Below are 21,909 nucleotides of genomic sequence, written 5' to 3' on the forward strand. Positions count from 1 at the left end.
TTAGATCATAAATTTTTAATATTTTTTAGACACGAAAAGAATATTTATCTGCAATCCGTAATCATAAGAAGTGAATCATAGTAGATTAAAATTAATGCATTTTAAAATCACATTCATGACAATGTAGATTAATTTTTATTGAATACATTTATTTAAATTTATGAATTGGAAAAGTAATTTTTTTAGGAATGTCTTGTATTTATTTTCTTATTCTTTTAAAAAATTAGAAATTCCTTCAACGATTGACACTTCATTTTTATTCATAATCTGTATTTTTTTTGTTTTTAATTATAAGATTTCTTTAAAATCCTAAAAATATTTCAGAGTGGCATTATGAAAAATACGCTAAAATAAAAAAAAATTTTTATGTTCAAGCTATCAGTCAGTTATAGAGTATTAGATAACTCAGGGGGAATTTATTAACTTTGTTTATAACTTCCATGCTCACGAAAAGTTGTAAAATTTTTCACCAAGCTTAACTAAAGAAAAATGATTCATTTTTTTATTACTATCGATAAATATTAATCGAAAAATAAAGAGACTTTTCTCTTTTTTTTTTTTCGTAACAGGCCAAATTTTTTTTAAGTAATATATTAGATGGTATATTCTTGATAAGCTTTTTATAATAAAAAGAAATTAATTATGCATTAAAAATCTCTTTTTCTCCAATCATTTTAAAAATCTTGTGCCATGTTTGGAAAATCCATTGTAAAATTATGTAACAGAATTATTTGATGGTTTATCTCACAAGATGATAGAAATAAAATCTGATTTTATGAAAAGCGTTTGTTATAAAAATATTTTTTTTAAAATCTACTTCAATAATTGATCAATTGATTAAATATTATTGCGCGCTTTTTTTATTGTAAAAACGTCATTTCCCGATATATCATTTTACACCGATAGAAGGATTTATTGACTATTAATAATTTAATTTATTTGAAGACAATTATTTAATTTATTAAATTTTAATAAATATTTTTTAACATTCAATAAATATTTATTTAGAAAGAAAGTATATTTCTTAATAGTTAATAAGTATTTATTAATAGTTAACAAATATTTATTAACAGTTAATAAATATTTTTTTGAATGAATTTGTTTCACTTGCAATGTCATATGATATGAAGATTGCTTATAAACACAAATCATCTTCATAAATTATTTGCATTAATTATATTACATTATAATAACGTTTATTGTAAAATACCAAATTCTATCACATCTCATAATTATCTTTTATATTTTTAAATATTAAAAAGGTTAATTTATTTAGTGAATTGAATTATTATCATGTATCCCAGCTATAAGATCGTAAAAGTGTCAAAAGAAAATTGCTGTTTTTGCTTTTTATTTTATACAAATATTTATTAACAGATAATAAATCGCGTTACTAGAACCGTAAGGGCGTATCTCAAAATATATTGTACTTAATAAATTACTCATTAACTGTTAGTAAATATTTGTTAACCCTTAACAAATATTTATTAACATTTAATGAATCGTATTTAATGAATAATTTATTAACTGTTAATAAATATTTATAAAATCCTATGATATTAAAAAATCATTTATTAATATTTAATAACGCTTATTAAATATAAAAAAATCTTTCTATCATTGTATAGTCACAAAAAATCGCTGTGTATACCCGACTTTTGTTATGCATGTAGGAGCAATTGTTTAAAAAAAGGAATGTTTCATTGTTAACGTCCCCGCAACACCCCTTATGGGTACAATTTCGTAAAATCCGTTCTTATCTAATCTCTACTCGGCAAAAGGAATATTCCTACCAAATTTCAAGTTTGAGCGCTCTTCTGTCAAAATGTTTATATTATGGACAATTATTCAATTAATCAATATTTTTACAAATTTAATTCATTAATGTTTAACCGTTGCCAAAGTAGTTACTATAGCAACGAAAAGCGACAACAATGAAAACGTCACATCAACTTTTTAATAGAGGATTATTATGATTATTATTTTTGTTTTTATTATTCGAGTGCAAAGTTTTAAAAATCCAAATTTAATATCAAATATAATAATAAATATTTGTTTATGGACTCTAACCAGATCACGGGATGATACGTACATCTCTGACGGACTCGGTGGCTATAAAAAGTATGGAGAGTTTCCTACTAGCAATAGAACTGGAATGAAGAAAAAATCTGTACGGACAAACTCTGCTTCGGGGCGCAATTTGACATCACAGAAAGATTTGCTTAATTTTAAAATCGACAATTTTGTTAATTTAACGTTGACAGTATTTATTTAAATGAATCAAAATTTTATAAATATATTTAGTTACTTGTAAAGAAAAAAGAAAAAAAAAACTGACTGATTACTAATTTACAACTAAACACAATTAAGCTTTTTATTTTAGTCATTTGAGATTTATTTTTTTAAAGCTTTTAAATCACAAAAGTGAATTTTTGATAATTTCAAATGATTTGAGAATAAAATTTTTTTTAGTAGATTTCATGAAAACCAATATGAAATTTATAAAGCAAATCAATTTTTCTAAGTTTTTAAATCAACGACGCTCTAATAATTGTTATATTTATTTTTTGAGTTTTAATAGTAAGGTTCTAAATGAATTTATATTAAATTAATAGCAAGATTAATATAGATTATCTACAAGTCTCTTTATTAACCACAACAGATATTTTCAGAAAAAAGCACACTTGTTTAAAGGATTCATGTTCGATCCAACGGGACAGTTGAAATCTTTTGAAAACTCTATGCTGTTTGAAAGCGGTCCAATCACTCGTTTATCATTAGGAGCATAAAGTTCCTTGTCGTCTAAATTCGATAATATCGATTTTGATTGACACCATTTATTAGCGAATGATATCCAGAATAATTGATTGGGTGTGTACGACAGTCCGGGTAAATTTGGCTCATGACCGTTTTGAGCGACCCAATCTTGGTAGGCCAAGTAAGCTATTTATATTCCAATATTATCGGCAATATTTTCAGCTAAGTAATTTGTAGCGTTGAGCTGCAAATTAAATGAATTATAACATGAGCATCACTATAAAGATGCATCGAATTTTTGTAAAGTTAAAGTATCTTGATGACTGATTGTATATCATACCTTAATTTTATTTACGGTAAAATAGTTTTGATATTGATTGATCATACAAGTCTCCTGCTTTTGATATTCATCATTCGATGAATTACTCCATTTAAATTTTAACGCAGTCTTTTTCAATAGTCTACTTTCACTATCTACGGTATGACTTAATTCATGACCGATGATTTCACCAATTACACCATAATTCAAGTAATTGAAAAAGTTAACATCAAAAAAGTTATTCCTGAGTAATTCAACTGAAACATCTAAAAATAATATTTATTTTTCATTTATCAAAAGTGAATGCTTTCTCTATTATCTTAAATTTCCCTGATAAAAAAAAAAGTATTGAGACAAAGAAAAAAGTATTAAAAAGTATTGGTTTTCTAGTAAATCCAATACTTTTTTCTTTGTCTCAATACTTTTTTTTATTCAGGGTTGTTTATTAAATTTCTTTAGAGGAAAAAAAAAAAATAGGAATTGTTTACACTCCGTATTAAAAAAAAAAATTAGGAAAACGGTTGACCCTGAAGGCCATCCCTGCAACTTCCCGCTAATTCCATACTTAGGCGCATAAAATTGCACCAATGGCGTTTTTGAGCTCTTCGAGCTCAAAAATACAATTTATGGGTTATTTTGAGCTCTCCAAGCTCAAAGAGATTGTTTTCCTATGCTTTTGAGCTCTTTGAGCTCAAAAGTCTGATAGGGATTTGATGACACTATGTGACACACACACACACACACACACACACACACACACACACATACAGACGCCGTGACAACCTCGCGGGAATAGTCAGGGAAGCTTCCTGTGACCTTCAAACGTCGAGATTTGATGAAAACTCGATTTTTGCAAAACGGGGTGAAACCAATAACTTCCCGATTTTTGAAAATCTTCGATTTTCGTAGCGGGAAGTTAAAAAGAATATACCGCTGTACACTTATTAAGAAGGATACTTTGTTTTTTAGAATGAGCATTATCTGAATTGCTACCAAATGTAGTTGACAAATTCAAAGTAAATAATAAAGGATTTTCTCTCATGGATTTGGTTTGGAGTATAGACGCTAATTCATTTGTTTATAATTACGTAGTTGATCTTATTAGAAAATATGAATAATAATCTATAATAAATCACTCGAATTTAAGGTAGTTAGATCTTCTAGCATTTAAAAAACCGCGGTTACAGTTGACTCTGTCTAAAGGTTCCACGGATACGCTCGCTAAAGGTTCCAGGATATTCCCCTACTCTTGAGTACTGTAACCAATCAGAGTTAATAATTTAAGCGCGCGTTTTGAATGCCCATAAAGGCTAATGTTTTCTATTGCGCACCCATTACGCGCAATGTTCAGAGAGGGGAGAGAGAACCTTTAGACAATGGTCCTGTCCTGCCGTGGAACCTTTAGACAGAGTCGACTGTACTTATGCGCCGGGTAACTGCGCAAGCAGTGTTGCCAAGTCAAATACAAGACTTTAAAAAAAGCCATTCGGCAGCCGAAATGGAAGTAGATTTTTCAAATAAAGAAAACTGATTTTTATTAAAATAATATAATAACACTAATAATGTATAACTTAATTTATGAATTAAAAACAAAATTCAATAATAAATTTAAAACTATTTAGAACAAATTTTGGAAAAAAAATTAACTTTTGAAGAAAAAGTTTCTCAAAGAATTGCAAAGATTATAAGATTTGAATTATAAATGACCAAATTTTAAATAACTGCTTAGGAACAACAATTTGCAAATCAATCAGATGTTTGAAACCGGATAAAGTTTTAATTGAAGAAAACAATACATAGAACTAATCTGTGACATATTTACTGACGAATTACCTGAAAACATTACACGAAAGACTAATCATTATCGTAATTATTGAATTTACATCATGATTAAGCTATGATGCAGACAATAATTCTAAAACGGCTGCAATAGTAAAACTGTTTCATTAAACGAACTCTAAAAGGAGTAATATTGAGGCTATTACCACTTCTGAGTAGTGAAAATCAAAGCTTATAAAAAGAGCTTTACGATGCATTTTACCGAGTTTTGATATCTTGTCTTGATCAGTAATTATATCAAGTTGAAGTAGTAAAAACATCAATTTTTACGATTTTCAAAATTTCAAAATCCTGTCATTTCCAAATTACTCGCCCGATTAAGCTCATCTTCGAACTTAACCTTGGTCTTCTTGATCGATAGATAAAGCATGTTGAGTTTGAAAAGAATCGGTTATAAATTGAAAACACTATCGTGCTGACAAGCCGCGTTATATCGTATATATATAAACTTTTGAACTATATACATTTTCTGACTCAGCTCGACAAACTGAGTCAGAAAACGACTAAATTTTTTCAAAGTTGCGCCATGAGGACGGCTGCAATAGTTAGATTTTTATAAAATCTACTAAAAACATCAATTTTTACGATTTTCAAAATTTCAAAATCCTGTCATTTCCAAATTACTCGCCCGATTAAGCTCATCTTCGAACTTAACCTTGGTCTTGATCGATAGATAAAGCATGCCGAGTTTGAGAAGAATCGGTCATAAATTGAAAACGCTATCGTGCTGACAAGCCGCGTTATATCGTATAAATATATATATATATATAGCATATATATATATATATATATATATATATATATATATATATATATATATAAATACATACATATATAAACTTTTGAACTATATATATTTTCTGACTCAGCTCGACAAACTAAGTCAGAAAATGGCTAAATTTTTTAAAAGTTGCGCCATGAGGACGGCTGCAATAGTTAGATTTTTACAAAATCTACTAAAAAACGGAAATTCCTTGTGATTTTTCATAAAAAATATAAAATATCTCCGTAATACGTTCAGAAACCTACTTTTTTTATTGTTTTACTCGAAAGTTTATTATTTTTTCAATCAAATTCAATAAAAATAAAATTTTTTTTAAATCGTTAATTGCATCAAATTCTTAACCAAATACACGGCTGATGGAATCTCCATTTACTGACAAGTAAAAATTACAATTTTCAAACCTAATTATTCGATTAAATACTCCAGAAACCTAATGTTTTTTTAATTTTTTTATTAATTATTAGGCTACGTTGATTAAATTTACAAATTTTCAGGAAGATTTAAAAATTTTACTGCTTCGCATGGATCTTCTTAAATTGTAATAAAAATTTTCGATTGTATTGTATTGATCATAACCTCAACTACTACTATACACGTGAAACAAAAAGCGCGATGAGGTCACTCTTGCGCCTGCGCAAATAAAATGATTATACTTGAAACAAAGTTTTGATTATTTGACTTCATTCAGCGTAATAAACTCAAAATAACTTCACAGATCCCGTATTTCTGAATAAACTATCACTTAAGCAATTACATCAAAAAATAAGTTTCTTCATTAACTGTTAGGTTTTATGAAGAATATTGTTCGATACAATACTTCATAAGAAATTAGCGAACTCAATTTCGTTGTAAATGCGTTATTGCCTCAATTTTTCATCAAATCTGCTGATAAACAATTTACGAAATTTTTAATGAAAATTTAGAGTTTTTATTTTAATATATCCATTAGCAAATGAAGAAATTTGTTGGCGTTTCGTAGCACTTATTAATTTTCTGATCTGCAGATATTGATCTAATGATAAATCACAAACTTTTACATCATAATAAAATCATGCGGAATACTTGGTTACGTCAAATTTACAAAAAAAGATCATGATATTTATAACACTCATATAAAACTTTTAATCAAGGTCATGCGTTTAATGCATGAATGCTTTGCGATAATACGCTTACTTACTTTGGAACCGTTGCCCAATACTGTCAGGTGATAAGAAAAATGATTATTCTTTTGCATTTCACAATATTTTCCACGCTGTTAGCTTTTTCAAAAAGTGACATTTTCAAGTCATGGACAGTGGTAATTATTTCTTTTACTCAATATCTAAAATTATTTTTTATTAGTAAAAACTAAACTGATTTTTAGTATCAATTGTTAGAACGTGATGGATACCAAGCAGAAACTCATACTGTCATTACCGAAGATGGGTACATTTTGAGTGTACACCGGATTCCTGGAAGAGAAAATTCAACACCTGTGTTATTATCGCACGGACTGTTGATGAACTCGGCTATCTGGCTTATACCGGGCAAAGGAAAATCTTTAGGTAATATCAATCACTTTAGGATATTCGTTTAATTACTATTCATAATTTCATATTTCTTGGAATGAGAGATCTAATCACTCCGATCGATAAAATTTTTACTTGGTTCAAGACTATATTATCTTCGATCGATACAAGTGAATTCTTTATTCAAAAACGTTTCTCTTTAATAAAGAATAATTTATTTCCTTTCAAGAGTTATTGATTGTTGATTTAAGAAAAAATTTTTTTATTTATAATCTTATAAGTTTACGTTAGAAAAAAACTTTCAAGTAAAAAAATTTGTATTTCTTTATAAGCCGAAAAATGTTTATTAATACAGAGAATAGCAAAAATATAGATATTAATATGCTTCAAACTAGTAAAATATTATCTTAATTCAAGAGTCGCGCTATTTTTGGAACACGTTGGTAATATCTTGAACCAATGTTACCGTCTATCTTAATCCAAGAGAAAGAAATTCTTTGGCGAAGTTATATAGGGTAGAAGTACCGTTTTTGGCGACCTTAGCACCGTTTTTGGCCAGTTAAAATTTGGATTAATTTATAACAATTATAATATTATAACCATATTTTTGATGAGTTTTAAAACGTTTGTATTAAAACGAATTGAGTTTGTAATGGTTTATTAATATAAATTCATTTCTATCGATTATTTGAACAATAAATGGCCATAAACGGTACAGTGGCCACAAACGGTACTTCGACCCTATATCTTATTTTAAAACAACCAAATTTCTTGATTTAAGAACTAATTTCTTAAGTTAAGAGAATTACTTAAAATTAGAATGACATTTTGAAGAAAAAGTTTTTCTTGAATCAAGTCATTTTTTTATCAGTGTATGAATTTGTAAAGACTCTTAACATTTATAACCAACAAAACAATTATTTAGCGTATCTGTTGGCCGATCGAGGTTATGACGTCTGGATGAGCAATGTTAGAGGAAATGATTACACATCACACGTCAATTTGACATCTGATACTTATGAATTTTGGGATTTTAGGTAAAATTTTATTTTTTTTTAACTTCAATTGACCTGAGAATAAAGAATAAAATATTTCAGTTTCCATGAAATGGGTATTTACGATTTTCCCGCTACGATTAATTATATTTCAAATATAACAAATGACAAAGTTATTATGGTCGGACATTCTCTGGGTACCACCATCAGCTTCGTAATGGAGTCCGAGCGCCCTGAAATGGCCGACAAAGTGAAACTAATAATATCTCTCGGACCAGGCATTCTCTTCGAAAATCAGAACTACAATTCTAGAATTTTTTTCATGTTCGTAGAATTTTTTGGAAAGGTAATAAATACATTAGTTTCGCCAAAATTAAACAAATTATTAACAGATCTTCTGTCTGAACCTTTTCCAGATTTTACGAAAGTCAAACATATTTACTTCTACGAGAAGTCTACAATCTCCTTTATTAAAAATTATTCACACCTTGCTGTGCGAATTAAGTGAAGAAGAAAGTCTTTTCTGTCAAAAAATATATTTTTCTGTTTTAGGACCTGAACTTAATCAGTTCAATAATGTGGGTATTGTTTTCTTCTTCAATTATTTAAAGTAAAGATTAATTAGTTGTATTTAAATTTTTCCAGACTCTTTTAGCCCCAATTTTAGAAAACGTTCCATCTTTTTCTTCATCGAAGATTTTACTTCATCTCTTGCAAGGGTTATACTGGAAACGGCTTGCACAATACGACTACGGCGAGAAGAAAAATTTAGAAATTTACAATTCAACCGAATCACCTGCTTATAATTTAACAAGAGTTACTTCTCCAATTGCTTTGATAGTTTCTGATGATGATTTATATGCAATTTCTGAGGTGAAATTCAACATTGTCCAATTATTTATTATTATTATACTTTTAACAAAAAAATATACAGATGTATACTTATTAAAAAGGATACTTTGTTTTTTAGGATGTACGAGCATTGTCTGAATTGTTACCAAATGTAGTCGACAAATACAAGGTGAATTACAAAGGATTTACTCACATGGATTTCATTTGGGGAATAGACGCTAATTCATTGGTTTATGATCATGTGATTGATCTTATTAGAAAATTTACATAAAAATATAATAAATTACTTGTAATAGAAATTTTTACCATAGATGGCAAACAGAATATTTTGATATTCCAATGGCTTGGAAATTAGCAGAAATCTGACAATTTTATTACAATTTAATCATAAAAAAAAAGTATTTTAAAAAATTTGCACTTTTATTGCTTTTTTTAATTTCTAGAAGGGAAATTTCTTTTATTAAAGGTTTTTCATGATAATCCAGTTAATAAAAATTAAAAAAATTGACAGATGTATGTTTTCAAAAGTATATTTAATATTAAAAAGTATTGAAAATATTCAGAAGTTTTTTTTAAATTTCTTTTTTTAAGATTTTTATAAAATATTAAAAAAAAATATATATTTTAATCTCTTGTCAAAAAATCATTAAAATTAAAAAAACTATTTTTTTTTAAACAATAGGTATTAACTTCTGAATTAGAAAAAAAATTTTAAGTGCTTAAAAAATGCTTAACAGCCGATCCCCTCTTTTTCTCGCGTCGCACTCACTGCGAGAAACGGTACTATCCTTGTTGCACTCATAATTATAAAGCAATTGCAGTTTTATGTTTTTCTTTAAAAAAAATGCTCTGCTACGAAATAGATCATTTAAAAATCTATTACGTAGCGGAACTTTTTTTTCACATTTCTTCTTTATCTATACTGTTAAAAATTTCTATAGTATTTTTACTAAAAATATGTAGGAAGTAATTCTGCACCACGATATAGTAATTATAATACTCAGTTTTGTAAATTTACTCCACTATTTATTCCAACTCAATTTAGGAAAATTACGAAACAGTTTCTGTAATTTACTAAACATCTATCGGCAATTTGTTTAACAATATTACAATACAGATACTGTAATTTTACAAAAAAAATTCTATTAAAAATGTTTTGTAAATTTAGTACCCCGAAAAAAAATATTTATATATATATATAAGTAGTTGTTAGTTGAAATAATAAAAAAAAAAAAATTTGATTTAATATTTATTTTTGATTTAATTCACGATATAATTTCACAATCGAAATTTAAATATCACAAAGGAAATTACTAAATTTTCAATGACTCCATTGTAATTTCTATTACAACTTTGTTTTGTGATTTTACAAAAATTTCTAGTAAACCAAATTACAAACAATGTTTGTAAATCTCAAAGTTTTTTAATGAAATTCGACGAACAGTTCCGTAAAATTGCAATACAAGTAAGATTTTTACATGAAGATCGTAAAATTACAACATATCCTACACAGAAAGAAAAATTTCTTGACTGGAGAACAAAATTCTTGGCTCAAGAAAATTTTCGGGTGCCTGAAAAAAGACCGAAGTTGTGTTGGCCGAAGTAAAAATTTATCTTGAAATTCTATTCTTGGTGGAAGTCATTTTTTCTTGATTCAAATTATCATAAATACTTGATACAATTAATTTTTATATTTGATCAAGATTTTTAGATACTTTAGGGAAGCAGCGCCACCTACTTTCCCTGGCGGTTTCATGCTTACGGTAAATCCGCGGTGACTTCATAGTGAAAAGATGGTCGATTCACGGTTGTTTCACGTGACGGCTATTTCACTATCTAGTTAGGGATGTAGTACGGTGAAATTACTGTCGAATTCTGTTGCGTCACTAACTAGGGATGGTAAATAAATGTTGACTTATCAGCAGTTCTATGGTGAAAAGACCGTTCCTAATTCGTGGAACCTTAGCATTTCTGTTGTCAGTATGGCATGCTTTTACTGCGGAAAAATGATTTTTTCAAAGTGAACACCTCATAAACTCATAGCGATATCATTGTGGACCTACTACGGTTCGACGATCGTTTGACCGTCAACTCACTGTAAAATCACCTTCTTTTCACCGTATATACTCGTTCGTTTTCTTCCGGACAAATGATGTAAATGCTGTTCAATTATTATTTTATAAACAGTGTAGAGTGCTGAACTCTATTGATATTTCACATTAAATTTAGTTATTTGTAGTTAATTTGCAGAATAAAAAAATTTTTTAAATACCCTCACGGTTTTGGAAATGCCGTAAAGATTCGGTATTTATACGATATAAATGCTGTATTTTTACCGTAATACTTCAGTTATTTTAGCCAGTTTTTTTGTCGAATTATTATGAAAAAATTACGAAATAAATTCAGAATATTTATGGCAATACAATAGAAAAATTACGGTATATTTACAGCATTTAAACCGTAAATATACCGCATATTTACTGTATATCTGCGGCATTATTGCAGCAAAAAACTGGAAAAGAAGATCCCTACTTTCTATTACCGGCAAAATACCAAAAATATGCTGCTTTACTACTATTATTCAATAGCTTGAAATTTTTTTTTATAATATTATAAATTATCGTGAATTATTTTCAAGAGGTTGATAAACTAATTTCTCGATTGTTATTATTATTAATAATTTTTTTTAGTCTAGACTGGGATTCGAACTCAGATCATTTAGTTACGCGCCGAAGGCTCTACCAGTTGAGCTATCAGAGACACTATCCATATCTAATTACTCAGTCACCTAATAAGACTCACCGAGTAATAAACACAGCCGTCCATCTTACGGTAGAAAGCATTATATCTTTAATTATATCAGTATAAACGCGGCAAAATTATAGTATATCTTTGGTATTTTTACCGTAGAAATACGATTTTATTATTTTAAAATTATAGTTATATTATAGTTAATACATCGATTTTTTACGGTAAAAGTTCTAGAGTTTTACAGTAATTTTATAGTATTATTTCTGAACTTTGCAGCAAAAGTACGGTAGAAATGCTGCATAACTATAGTAAAAAAACTGGCCAAAATGACCACAGAAATACCGTATTATTTCAGAATTATAACGGTAAATTTACAGTAAACGCATTAATACCGAAAATTTACGGTATTTCAAAAACCGCGAGGGTAAACGCTTTAAAAAATTTCATTTACAAATTAATATTTTTTCGCTCGATTAAAAAAAATAACACGTCACTTATCACGGTGATATTAAATTCAAAAGAATCCATGGATATCATAAATGCAAGGCCACAGTTTATTTCAAATAACTGTTCAGAAATATATTTAAAAAATGTCAGCGTTAAAAGCTGAAATAAGATAATAACTTACAGAGTGAGGAAAAAAATATTTATTTTTTAACACTATTCGACAGTTAATAAATTTAATAATTACATCAATATTTATATGACAAACACAAATGAAGGAAAGCTTATGAAATAAAAAATTTTAATTATATGTTTTTTTACTGAATCAGGATATTTCAAGATACAATGAAAAACGTCCTTAATTATAATGGTATAAGGTAAAAGACCTAATACCGGAACGAGACCCAATACCAGAACGATTTGACAATTATTATTTTATATTTTATCTCGTACTCAATCAAATTAAACAAACTTTTCTTTATTAGAAACCTCAATCTTTTTTTTTACACAATAAAATATGAATTAAACTTTAAATTATATTTGAAATATTGAAAAAAAATGTTAATGATGTCAATAGTCTGAGATTTCTGACTTATCAAGGTCTCTTAATGGTTTTGCTAAGAAATCACTCGATGATCTTAAGCTCATAGAAACCTAATGGAAATACTTTTCACTAAAATTTTTTTTTTATGTATTAATAAAAATACTAAGGATTCGATGCAATTAATTGATAATACAAAAAAGACCCTATTGTTATTTAAAATTTACTGTTCGTCTATTGGTACACCCGAAATGAGCTAATACCCAGTATCGGAACAGTCAGTCATATTGATATTATTTATTGACATTTACGATATACTGTGTTGATTGTTTACATCAAGCACAACAACAAAAGTTTTTGTGAAATAACATTTAATACAGAAAGTAATTTTATTATAAAAATTGCTTCAAATATTCGTAAATTTTAACTTGAAGAACAAAAGCAAATTTCTGTTTTGAAATTTTCTTTTTTACTTAAGTGTCGTCAAGTATAACCTCGAATCGTTTATTTTTTTTTTTTTTTTGATTTTTAGTGAAAATTTATTTGATTTTTTAATATTAAATAATCATTGTTAGTTTCACTATCCATACATGTCATTTGAGTTCTGGATTAACTGCTTAATTTTTTATAGGTAGTAGTAGCATGCCGAAAGTTAAGTCGAAGATAACATTTTATAAATTAGTTTTATAAATTCAGAAAAATTCACATAAAGTATTATGATTTGTTAATTAATTTTTTAATTAATTCAGCTTACGAAAAGCGGACTCTTTAGATTAAAAAAATTAGGAAAACGGTTGACCCTGAAGGCCATCCCTGCAACTTCCCGCTAATTCCATACTTAGGCGCTTAAAATTGCACCAATGACGTTTATGAGCTCTTCGAGCTCAAAAATACAATTTATGGGTTATTTTGAGCTCTCCGAGCTCAAAGAGATTGCTTTTCTATGCTTTAAAGCACTTCGAGCTCAAAAGTCTGATAGAGATTTGATAAGACACTATTTCTTGAATTTTTAAACCGCAATAACTTTTGAATGAATAAACCGATTTTTACGCGGTTAGAAGCATTCGACGCAGTTTTTCAAGACTCACAAAGAATCTCAAATTTTGAATTGATTGCGCTAGAAATTTCAGAGTTAGTCCGAAAAAACACTTTTTTCGGTTTTCTTTCGTTCACGATATCTCTCGAACGAATCAAGCGATTTTGACCGGACTGGTGGTGATCGACGTGGTTTTTTGAGGTTAAAAGCTGATTAGTTTTTGGAATTGAACCATCAAGCCGTTTAAAAGTTATTCCAAAAAAACTACATTTGAAAAAAATTTTTTTTTCAGTTTTTTGAAGATTTCTCAAAATCTATTGATCTGAATCGTTCCAAATAGTTTTCAAAATCTAAGTTTGGTCAAGCCCTTTCGAATGGCACCAACCGCGATGAAATCGGTCAAGCCGTTCAAAAGTTATAAGCGGTTCACATACTTTCACACACACACACACACACACACACACACACACACACACACACACACACACACACACACACACACATACACACACACACACACACACACACACATTCAAGTGCTGGCACTTCGGGCATCATGGATCTCAGTGCAAAAGTAGCGTAGACCGATCCAAGCTTTGCATCAGGTGCGGACAAGAAGGGCACAAAATCGCGGACTGTAAAAACCCAGCCAAATGTGCACTATGCGCTGAAAATCCAAGTGCAAAGGACTCCGCCCACTGTGCCGGCAATCACAAATGCCCGGTATTCCAAGAGGCGCTTCAGAGGATGACAAACCAAAGAACATGAAGATACTACAGCTCAACCTCAACCATTGTGAGGCTGCGCAAGACCTGCTCATGCAGACTGTGCGCGATCATGAGCTAGACTTAGTACTAATAGCAGAGCCATACAGGCACCTGAGTACCCAACCATGGGAAACCGACTGCACCACAAAAGCTGTCATATGGTCCTGCGGCAAGCTCCCCTTCCAGAGTATCGTTAACAATGGCAGCGCCGGCTTTGTAGCAGCATCGGTAGATGGCATCCGTTTTTACAGCTGCTACGCACCACCTAGCCTCACTATTGTTGAATTCATGGATTTTCTGGATCGACTGACGGAGGACGCGAAGCAGTACTACCCAGTGGCAATAGCTGGGGACTTCAACGCCTGGGCAGTGGATTGGGGCAGCAAACACACCAACGCTCGGGGTAAAGAACTACTAGAAGCTTTTTCTACGTTAGACGTAGTGTTGTTGAACAGTGGCGATGCACCGACGTACACTAAAGGCGACGCAAGTTCTATTGTGGATCTTACTTTTGTCAGCAGCAGCCTCATCAGAGGAAACTACGACTGGAAAGTGATGGAGACCTACACGGCCAGCGATCACAACGCGATTCTCTGGGAAGTATCAAAGGACCCGAATCCTAGAAGACCGGCTAAGAAACTTGACATCGTTGGGTGGAAGCTGAAATCCTTTGACCCAAGTGCACTAGCAGCTGCCCTAAATAGTGAACCGCTTACTACTGGATCTGCAGAAGAAATGACCAAGGAGTTGATAAAGAGAGTGTCCCAGGCTTGCGACACCTGCATGCCCCGTAAACGGGGCATGAACCAAAGACCTTCGGTGCACTGGTGGAACGACCACATCAGCTTCCTACGGAAAGAGTGTTTCAAGAAAAGAAGAATATCTCAGCGTGGTTATCGGCGGCATGACTCAGCGGAACTAGTCGCAGAATACAAGAAAGCTCGTCGAGACTTAAACAAAGCCGTCAAGGATAGCAAGAAGAACTGCTGGAAAGAGCTAATCAACGAGGTGGACAAAGACTTGTGGGGCAGACCTTACAAGGTAGTCATGGCAAACTTGAAATACCAGCCAATGCCGTCTCCTACGTGTCCTCAACTCCTACAGAAGATCGTGACTGCACTGTTTCCACGACAGCGCGTTTTCAACTACCTGTTGACACAAGACGAACTGAATGATATCCCACCTGTGACGAAAGAAGAACTGATGGAAGCTTGTAACCGCGTCGGGAATAATAAAGCGCCGGGATTGGACGGAATCCCTAATATTGCCTTGAAAACATCTATTAAAGCAGCGCCAGCGTTATTCCTCGATGTCTACAACATCTGCTTGAAGGAAGGGATTTTTCCTCGGAAGTGGAAACAACAACGGCTGGTACTACTTCCTAAAGGAAAAAGCCACCGGAAGAACCGTCATCTTATCGTCCACTCTGCATGTTGGATACAGCCGGTAAGATACTCGAACGTATAATCCACCAAAGGATAGAAGCAGTTGTCGATCCACTATTAGCAGACAATCAGTACGGATTTCGAAAAGGACGATCAACCCTGGACGCAATCAACCTGGTTGTCGGTATAGCCAAAGACGCAATCGCCGGTACCAGATGGAAGGGTGGAACGAAGAAATATTGTCTGGTGGCAACCCTAGACATCAAAAATGCCTTCAACTCCGCCAACTGGGATCGCATCATGCAAGCTCTTCAAGAGATGAACGTACCAGGATATCTACGAAGGATAGTCGCTAGCTACTTCACGAATAGAGTCCTTAGATATGACACGAAGAATGGTCCAAAGGAGTATGATGTTACTGGAGGCGTCCCGCAGGGTTCTGTTCTCGGTCCACTTCTCTGGAATATCATGTACAACGGATTGCTGAGACTGAAACTACCAAGAAATGTCAAACTGGTAGCGTACGCGGACGACGTAGCCGTAGTAATCGTCGCCAAGCATATTGATGAGATAAATCATATGTTCACGATCACCTTTGAGCGAATTAACCAGTGGATGGACACAGTAAACCCACAACTGGCTAAACAGAAGACCGAGGCTGTACTTATCACTAGCAGAAAAGTGGTGGAAACGATCAATTTAAACGTCGGAGACCAAGAAATCACATCCCAACCATTCATTCGATATCTGGGAGTGATGCTCGATTCCCGACTTAACTTCAAACAACAAGTTAAACACGTGACCGCCAAAGCATCAGCAGTAGTGGCTAACCTAGTACGATTGATGCCCAACATCGGTGGCCCGAAGCAGACAAGGAGGTTATTGCTATCATCAGTAGTTACATCGGTCCTCACGTATGGGATATCCATTTGGTCCGACGCACTTGAGACCCAAGAATCATGGAGGAAAGCATGTCCGGTTTACCGACTGAGCGCGCTAAGAGTAGCCAGCGCCTTCCGAACAATATCAGAGGAAGCAGTGTGCGTCATTTCTGGAACTCTGCCGCTTAGAGTCTTAGCTAAAGAAAGACGGGCCCTTTACCATCGAAAGAGGTCAACTACACTGAGCGCTGAAGAACTAAGAACAGAAGAACGGCAGCACAGCATCTCGCGATGGCAACTTGAGTGGGACGCCGCAGCAAAAGGAAGATGGACACACCGCCTCATACCAAAGATCGACGTTTGGCTGAGCCGAAACCATGGTGAAGTCAACTATTACCTAACGCAGATGTTGTCAGGACATGGGTGCTTTCGAGAGTATCTGCACCGCTTTAAGCACGACGATTCTCCGGAGTGCCCGTCTTGTCCAGGGGTTATTGAGGACGCAAGGCACGTTTTCTTTGTGTGTCCACGTTTCGATCCTCAGCGTGAGGAGTTAGAGAGGATCCTGAACTGGAGAATCCAACCAGAGACAATAGTAGATGCAATGTTGTCGAATCAAACTGCTTGGAACGCTACAAGCACTTTTGCCACAGAAGTGCTTACAGAGCTGCGTTCCATTGAAAGAAAAAGAGCAAATGACAGAAACTAGAAGGAAGGAAAAATAACACCTTAGCCACCAGAAGGAATAGCGGTAGCTGGATCCTCCCCTCACGAAGTAATGCCTGACGGCGGTTTCCATGAGGGATTAGAGGAAAGAAGAAAAGGGGTTTAGGGTTTAGTGGGTAGGGGCGTTAGGGTCGAGTTTTAGTATGACACTGCGTCGAGTCGCCACATATCCAGGCCAAACAACTATGCCTGGAATCCGTAAAGGGATTCCCCCCCCTAAGAGAGAAAAAAAAAAAAAAAAAAAAAAAAAAAACACACACACACACACACACACACACACACACACATACAGACACCGTGACAACCTCGCGGGGATAGTCAGGGAAGCTTCCTGTAACCTTCAAACGTCGAGATCTGATGAAAACTCGATTTTTGCAAAACGGGGTGAAAACAATAACTTCCCGATTTTTGAAAATCTTCGATTTTCTTAGCGGGAAGTTAAAAATTAGTTTTATTTATCGTTCCGGTATTGGGTCAACCATATTCCGGTATTGGGACTAGGCATTTAAGGTGTTCCAATACTGGGTCTTTTAGACTTTTTCAAAAAACATGTTTTTTTTAATATTAAATTCGACAAAATTTTTATCTTGAATATTTGATACCCATTTTATATTATTTTAGCGTGCAATTAAACATATTGAATGAAAAAAAATGATGAAATATTATTTGATCTTCCCATTTGACATGTTAATCAATAAAAATATTAATGAAAATTTACTTCTATCGAGATATTTAATTTTTTAGAGCAAGAAAGAAATTTTCTCAAGACAAGAAAATTTACTTCTATTAAGAACTAAATTTTTTGGAGCAAGAAGCTGAATTTTCTCAAAACAGGAAGATTTTCTTGAATTAAATAAATTTTCTTACATCAAGATACGTACTTCTTAAAGCAAGAGAATTAATTTTGTTGGAATAAGTGAAATTTCTTGTGGCAATAAAAATTTTTTTTTCGCTCAAGAAAATAATTAGGAAGAAAAATATTTTCTTGGCTCAAAAGAACCTTTTTTTCTGTGTACTAAGTTTCCTGACATCTTTTGAAAAATTACTAGAATTGTTTTATAATTTAAATTATTCGCAGTGGTAAACATCGATTTGTACTTTTACCCAACCTTTGTTTTGTAAAATGATTATAATTTTACAAATATTTTTAACAGTGATATAGGAAAGAAATACATAGCTGCAATCGTAAGGACCGGCTGTTATCTTAATTATTATTAGATTATTTACATTATCGGATACTCAATATATATTGATATACAATACTGACATATAAAATAAATACTAGGAACGAAGAATGTTTGGGCTACATTGTATAAGAAACAAAAAAAGGTTTGTACCCCCGAACCGCTGCCGTCAGTCATTGAGAATTTCAACGCGTTAGTTCAAACTCTCGTCATAAAAAATATCTAGCTAAGACTACGAACTACTTTTATACTGAGTGATTAAATATAAAAACATTAAGTTGCTTTAAAAATCGACTTCACGAATCCTAACGTTAAATATCACACACATATCAGTAGTACGTGCTTTTTCACTGCGAAGAAACCAAACATTAAATCATTCAATTCTACGTATTAGGAAGCAAGTTATCCTAGCACCATTATATTAGTGTTTTATGGTGGAGCTCAGAGTGGAAGTCAATAAGTAGAAAACTATTGATTAATCAAAGAAAAAAACTATTTTTTATATTCAATTAAAATGGAAGTTATTAATATAAATAATAACGAAGGATCATCAGCAGAAGATGTTGAATATCCATGTATTTGTGCGTGTATTTTATACGGTTTCGTGTTGATTATACAGTGTTTTTTAATATTGTTAAAATTTTTAGTAGAAAGTATGTATTATATACTTTGCTTCTTTGCGATTATTTTTGGAGGACTTGTAAGTTGAAATTTATTTTTGTTATTAAAATTTTTTTTTTAAATCTGTTGATATTTTTATTAAAAAAATTATTTTTTTGAATTTTTATTAAAAAAATTGCTTTTTAACTTTTATTAGAAATTCTTTAAGTAATTTTTATTAAAAAATTGTTTTTAAAGAATTAAAAAAAATTCTTTTTTAATTTTTACTAGAAATTTTTTTTTATAATTTTTATTAAAAAACTTTTTTTTAATTATTTAAAAAAAATTGTTAGATCTATTATAATTTAATGATATTATATATAATCACATAATATTAGAGTACCGAAAATTTCCGGACAACCTTCTTGTTTACTTTTTAATCTAAATATAATACATAAATAAATTTACTTAATCTATAAAAAAATGCTATTTTATTTTACAAAGAGTGTACGATCGTGTCATTGACTTTCTTCTTGATTTATTTTACTTTTAATAATCGTTTCAATAAATTTTCATCTTGTTCGGAAACTTTCTGTCGGTACTGTAATATTATATGATTATATAATATATATAATATCATTAAATTATAATAGATCTAACAATTTTTTTTAAATAATTGAAAAAAAATTTTTTAATAAAAATTATAAAAAAAATTTTTTAGTAAAAATTAAAAAAGAATTATTTTAAATACTTTAAAAACAATTTTTGCAATAAAATTTAATTATATCTTTTCACATATGTGCATAGCACATTCCACCCCAAATCGTACAGTTTAAAAAATTTTTCAGTATTTATCAAAAAACTCCTTCAGATAAATTTTGAAATTTTTTTCATCAATTGCTCAAAAGATATCGAATTTTGAAAAAAAAAAAAACCCCTTTTTTTGGGGGGTTTTGCTCATAACTTTTACAAAAATGGTCCAAATTTTCGATTTTTGAAAAAAAATTTTTTTTTTACTTATTATTAATTCTCATTTTTGTTACTATATATTCTTATTGTAACTATTTTCAAGAACTTTTCATAATTTTACGCAGATAAAGGGTTTTTCAAATTATTAATTAGACACTAAGTTTGTTTATAACCTAGGTAATGAAAAAACTCATTCAATTTCGCAATTTTTCAAGTTTTACAGGTACGATTTTTATTCAAAGTAAAAAATTCTTCTTCCACTGCAGCTGTAATTTTCTATTTTTATGATAGAGCTCCACAACAATTTTAAAATTGAAAAAAATTTGTGAACTTTTATTATCACGAAAATGATTTCATTTAGATTAAAATTTTGTAATTTTTGAAATCAAAAAGAAAATTTTTTAAACTGTACGATTTGGTCTGGAATATCCTATATACAATCAGATCTGATAATTTTTCTCCAGATTATAACTTAAATTTCAGTTTGTAAAAAATTATAATTTCATTTCTTCTTTTAGGCAATATATTTCTTCGTTATCAAGAAGCTATTAGCGCCTACTGAAGTAAACTACTCAGTACATCTTTTCCGACGGAAAAGAGAAAGTACGCTAAATTCTTCTGAATTGCAACCTGCCGACATTTATGATTATAATATTTACAGTGCAGAAGTAATAACATTAATCGTAATTGTAACGATTAAATACGTTTTAACAGGCTTGATATTTTGGTATTCAAAGAAGGTAACTATTTTTTTTTAAAAAGACTTTTAAAACCATTTTGCATTCTGAAATTTATGAAATTGATAAATGATAATTATCTTCGTTCTAGGGAAACTATAAACTGATTTTGCCGTACTTGATGTTTCTCATCGTAGTAATAAATGTCTTGCTAATTTTCTTCCTGTTCTTGACGATTCAAAATTTTAAACTTTCTAAGCTAGCTGGATTTTCGGTACTGGCATTTGGATTGTTTATTATTGGTACGGACAGAACTATTTAATAATTAATTTATTATGAAAATTTTTTTTACTATTTTTAATATAACTAAAATTTTTTTTAGGAAACGGAGTGTACTTTTGGATAGCCATGTACCGACGGTACCAAAATTTAAAAGATCAAGAGTACTTGCTACCTATCATATGATTTTTTTTTTATTTTTTATATTTTAATTTTTTTTTCTAGAGATTTTTATATTGCTATAAATATTTAATTAAGAAAAATAGTATTGGCTAAAAATCAGTTTTATAGGGGAGGGGGGGGGGGGGCAAAATGGGGTAGGGGTGGCAAAATGGGGTACCCCCAAAATTTCGTAAAAAAATTTTTTTTTTCCAAAAAGCTCTTTTAGCTTTCTAAAATATATTTTAACGTCATTTCCTACAATTTCAGAGGAAAAAAATTTTTTTAATTAAAAAACATGAAAAAATTTTTTTTTCTAATTTTTTTTGCATACAGTAAGAAAATTTTCGTCAAATTTAACACAAATATTTGTGTTACTGACTGTTTTTACACAAACTAATGTTAATTCTACATTTTAGAGTGTTAACTCAATACATGAGAATGTAAAATTCTACA

General features: G+C 30.8%; 2 protein-coding genes and 1 long non-coding RNA gene across 3 annotated transcripts; 2 read left to right on the forward strand and 1 right to left on the reverse strand.

Moving 5' to 3' along the window:
* Nucleotides 1-2,652: 2,652 nt before the first annotated feature.
* LOC123267671 lies at nucleotides 2,653-3,334 on the reverse strand. Its single transcript, XR_006510093.1, has 2 exons — nucleotides 3,098-3,334; nucleotides 2,653-3,001 (listed from the first exon to the last, which is right to left on the reverse strand). It is a non-coding gene; the product is annotated as an uncharacterized LOC123267671 (long non-coding RNA).
* Nucleotides 3,335-6,780: 3,446 nt separating this feature from the next.
* Nucleotides 6,781-9,446, forward strand: LOC123267656 (lipase 1-like). The gene is made up of 7 exons (XM_044732395.1): nucleotides 6,781-6,996; nucleotides 7,063-7,243; nucleotides 8,133-8,244; nucleotides 8,305-8,548; nucleotides 8,619-8,780; nucleotides 8,848-9,075; nucleotides 9,173-9,446. The coding sequence occupies exons 1-7, from the start codon at nucleotides 6,850-6,852 to the stop codon at nucleotides 9,323-9,325; spliced, it is 1,227 nt and encodes a 408-aa protein (XP_044588330.1). The 5' UTR covers nucleotides 6,781-6,849; the 3' UTR covers nucleotides 9,326-9,446.
* Nucleotides 9,447-18,977: 9,531 nt separating this feature from the next.
* LOC123267667 lies at nucleotides 18,978-21,517 on the forward strand. The gene is made up of 4 exons (XM_044732416.1): nucleotides 18,978-19,469; nucleotides 20,857-21,078; nucleotides 21,167-21,317; nucleotides 21,398-21,517. Exons 1-4 carry the CDS (start codon nucleotides 19,284-19,286, stop codon nucleotides 21,478-21,480), a joined length of 642 nt encoding a protein of 213 aa, XP_044588351.1. The 5' UTR covers nucleotides 18,978-19,283; the 3' UTR covers nucleotides 21,481-21,517.
* Nucleotides 21,518-21,909: the final 392 nt, after the last annotated feature.

This window comes from Cotesia glomerata, linkage group LG6 (genome assembly GCF_020080835.1).
Source record: "Cotesia glomerata isolate CgM1 linkage group LG6, MPM_Cglom_v2.3, whole genome shotgun sequence".
NCBI classification, from domain to species: Eukaryota; Metazoa; Arthropoda; class Insecta; order Hymenoptera; family Braconidae; genus Cotesia; species Cotesia glomerata.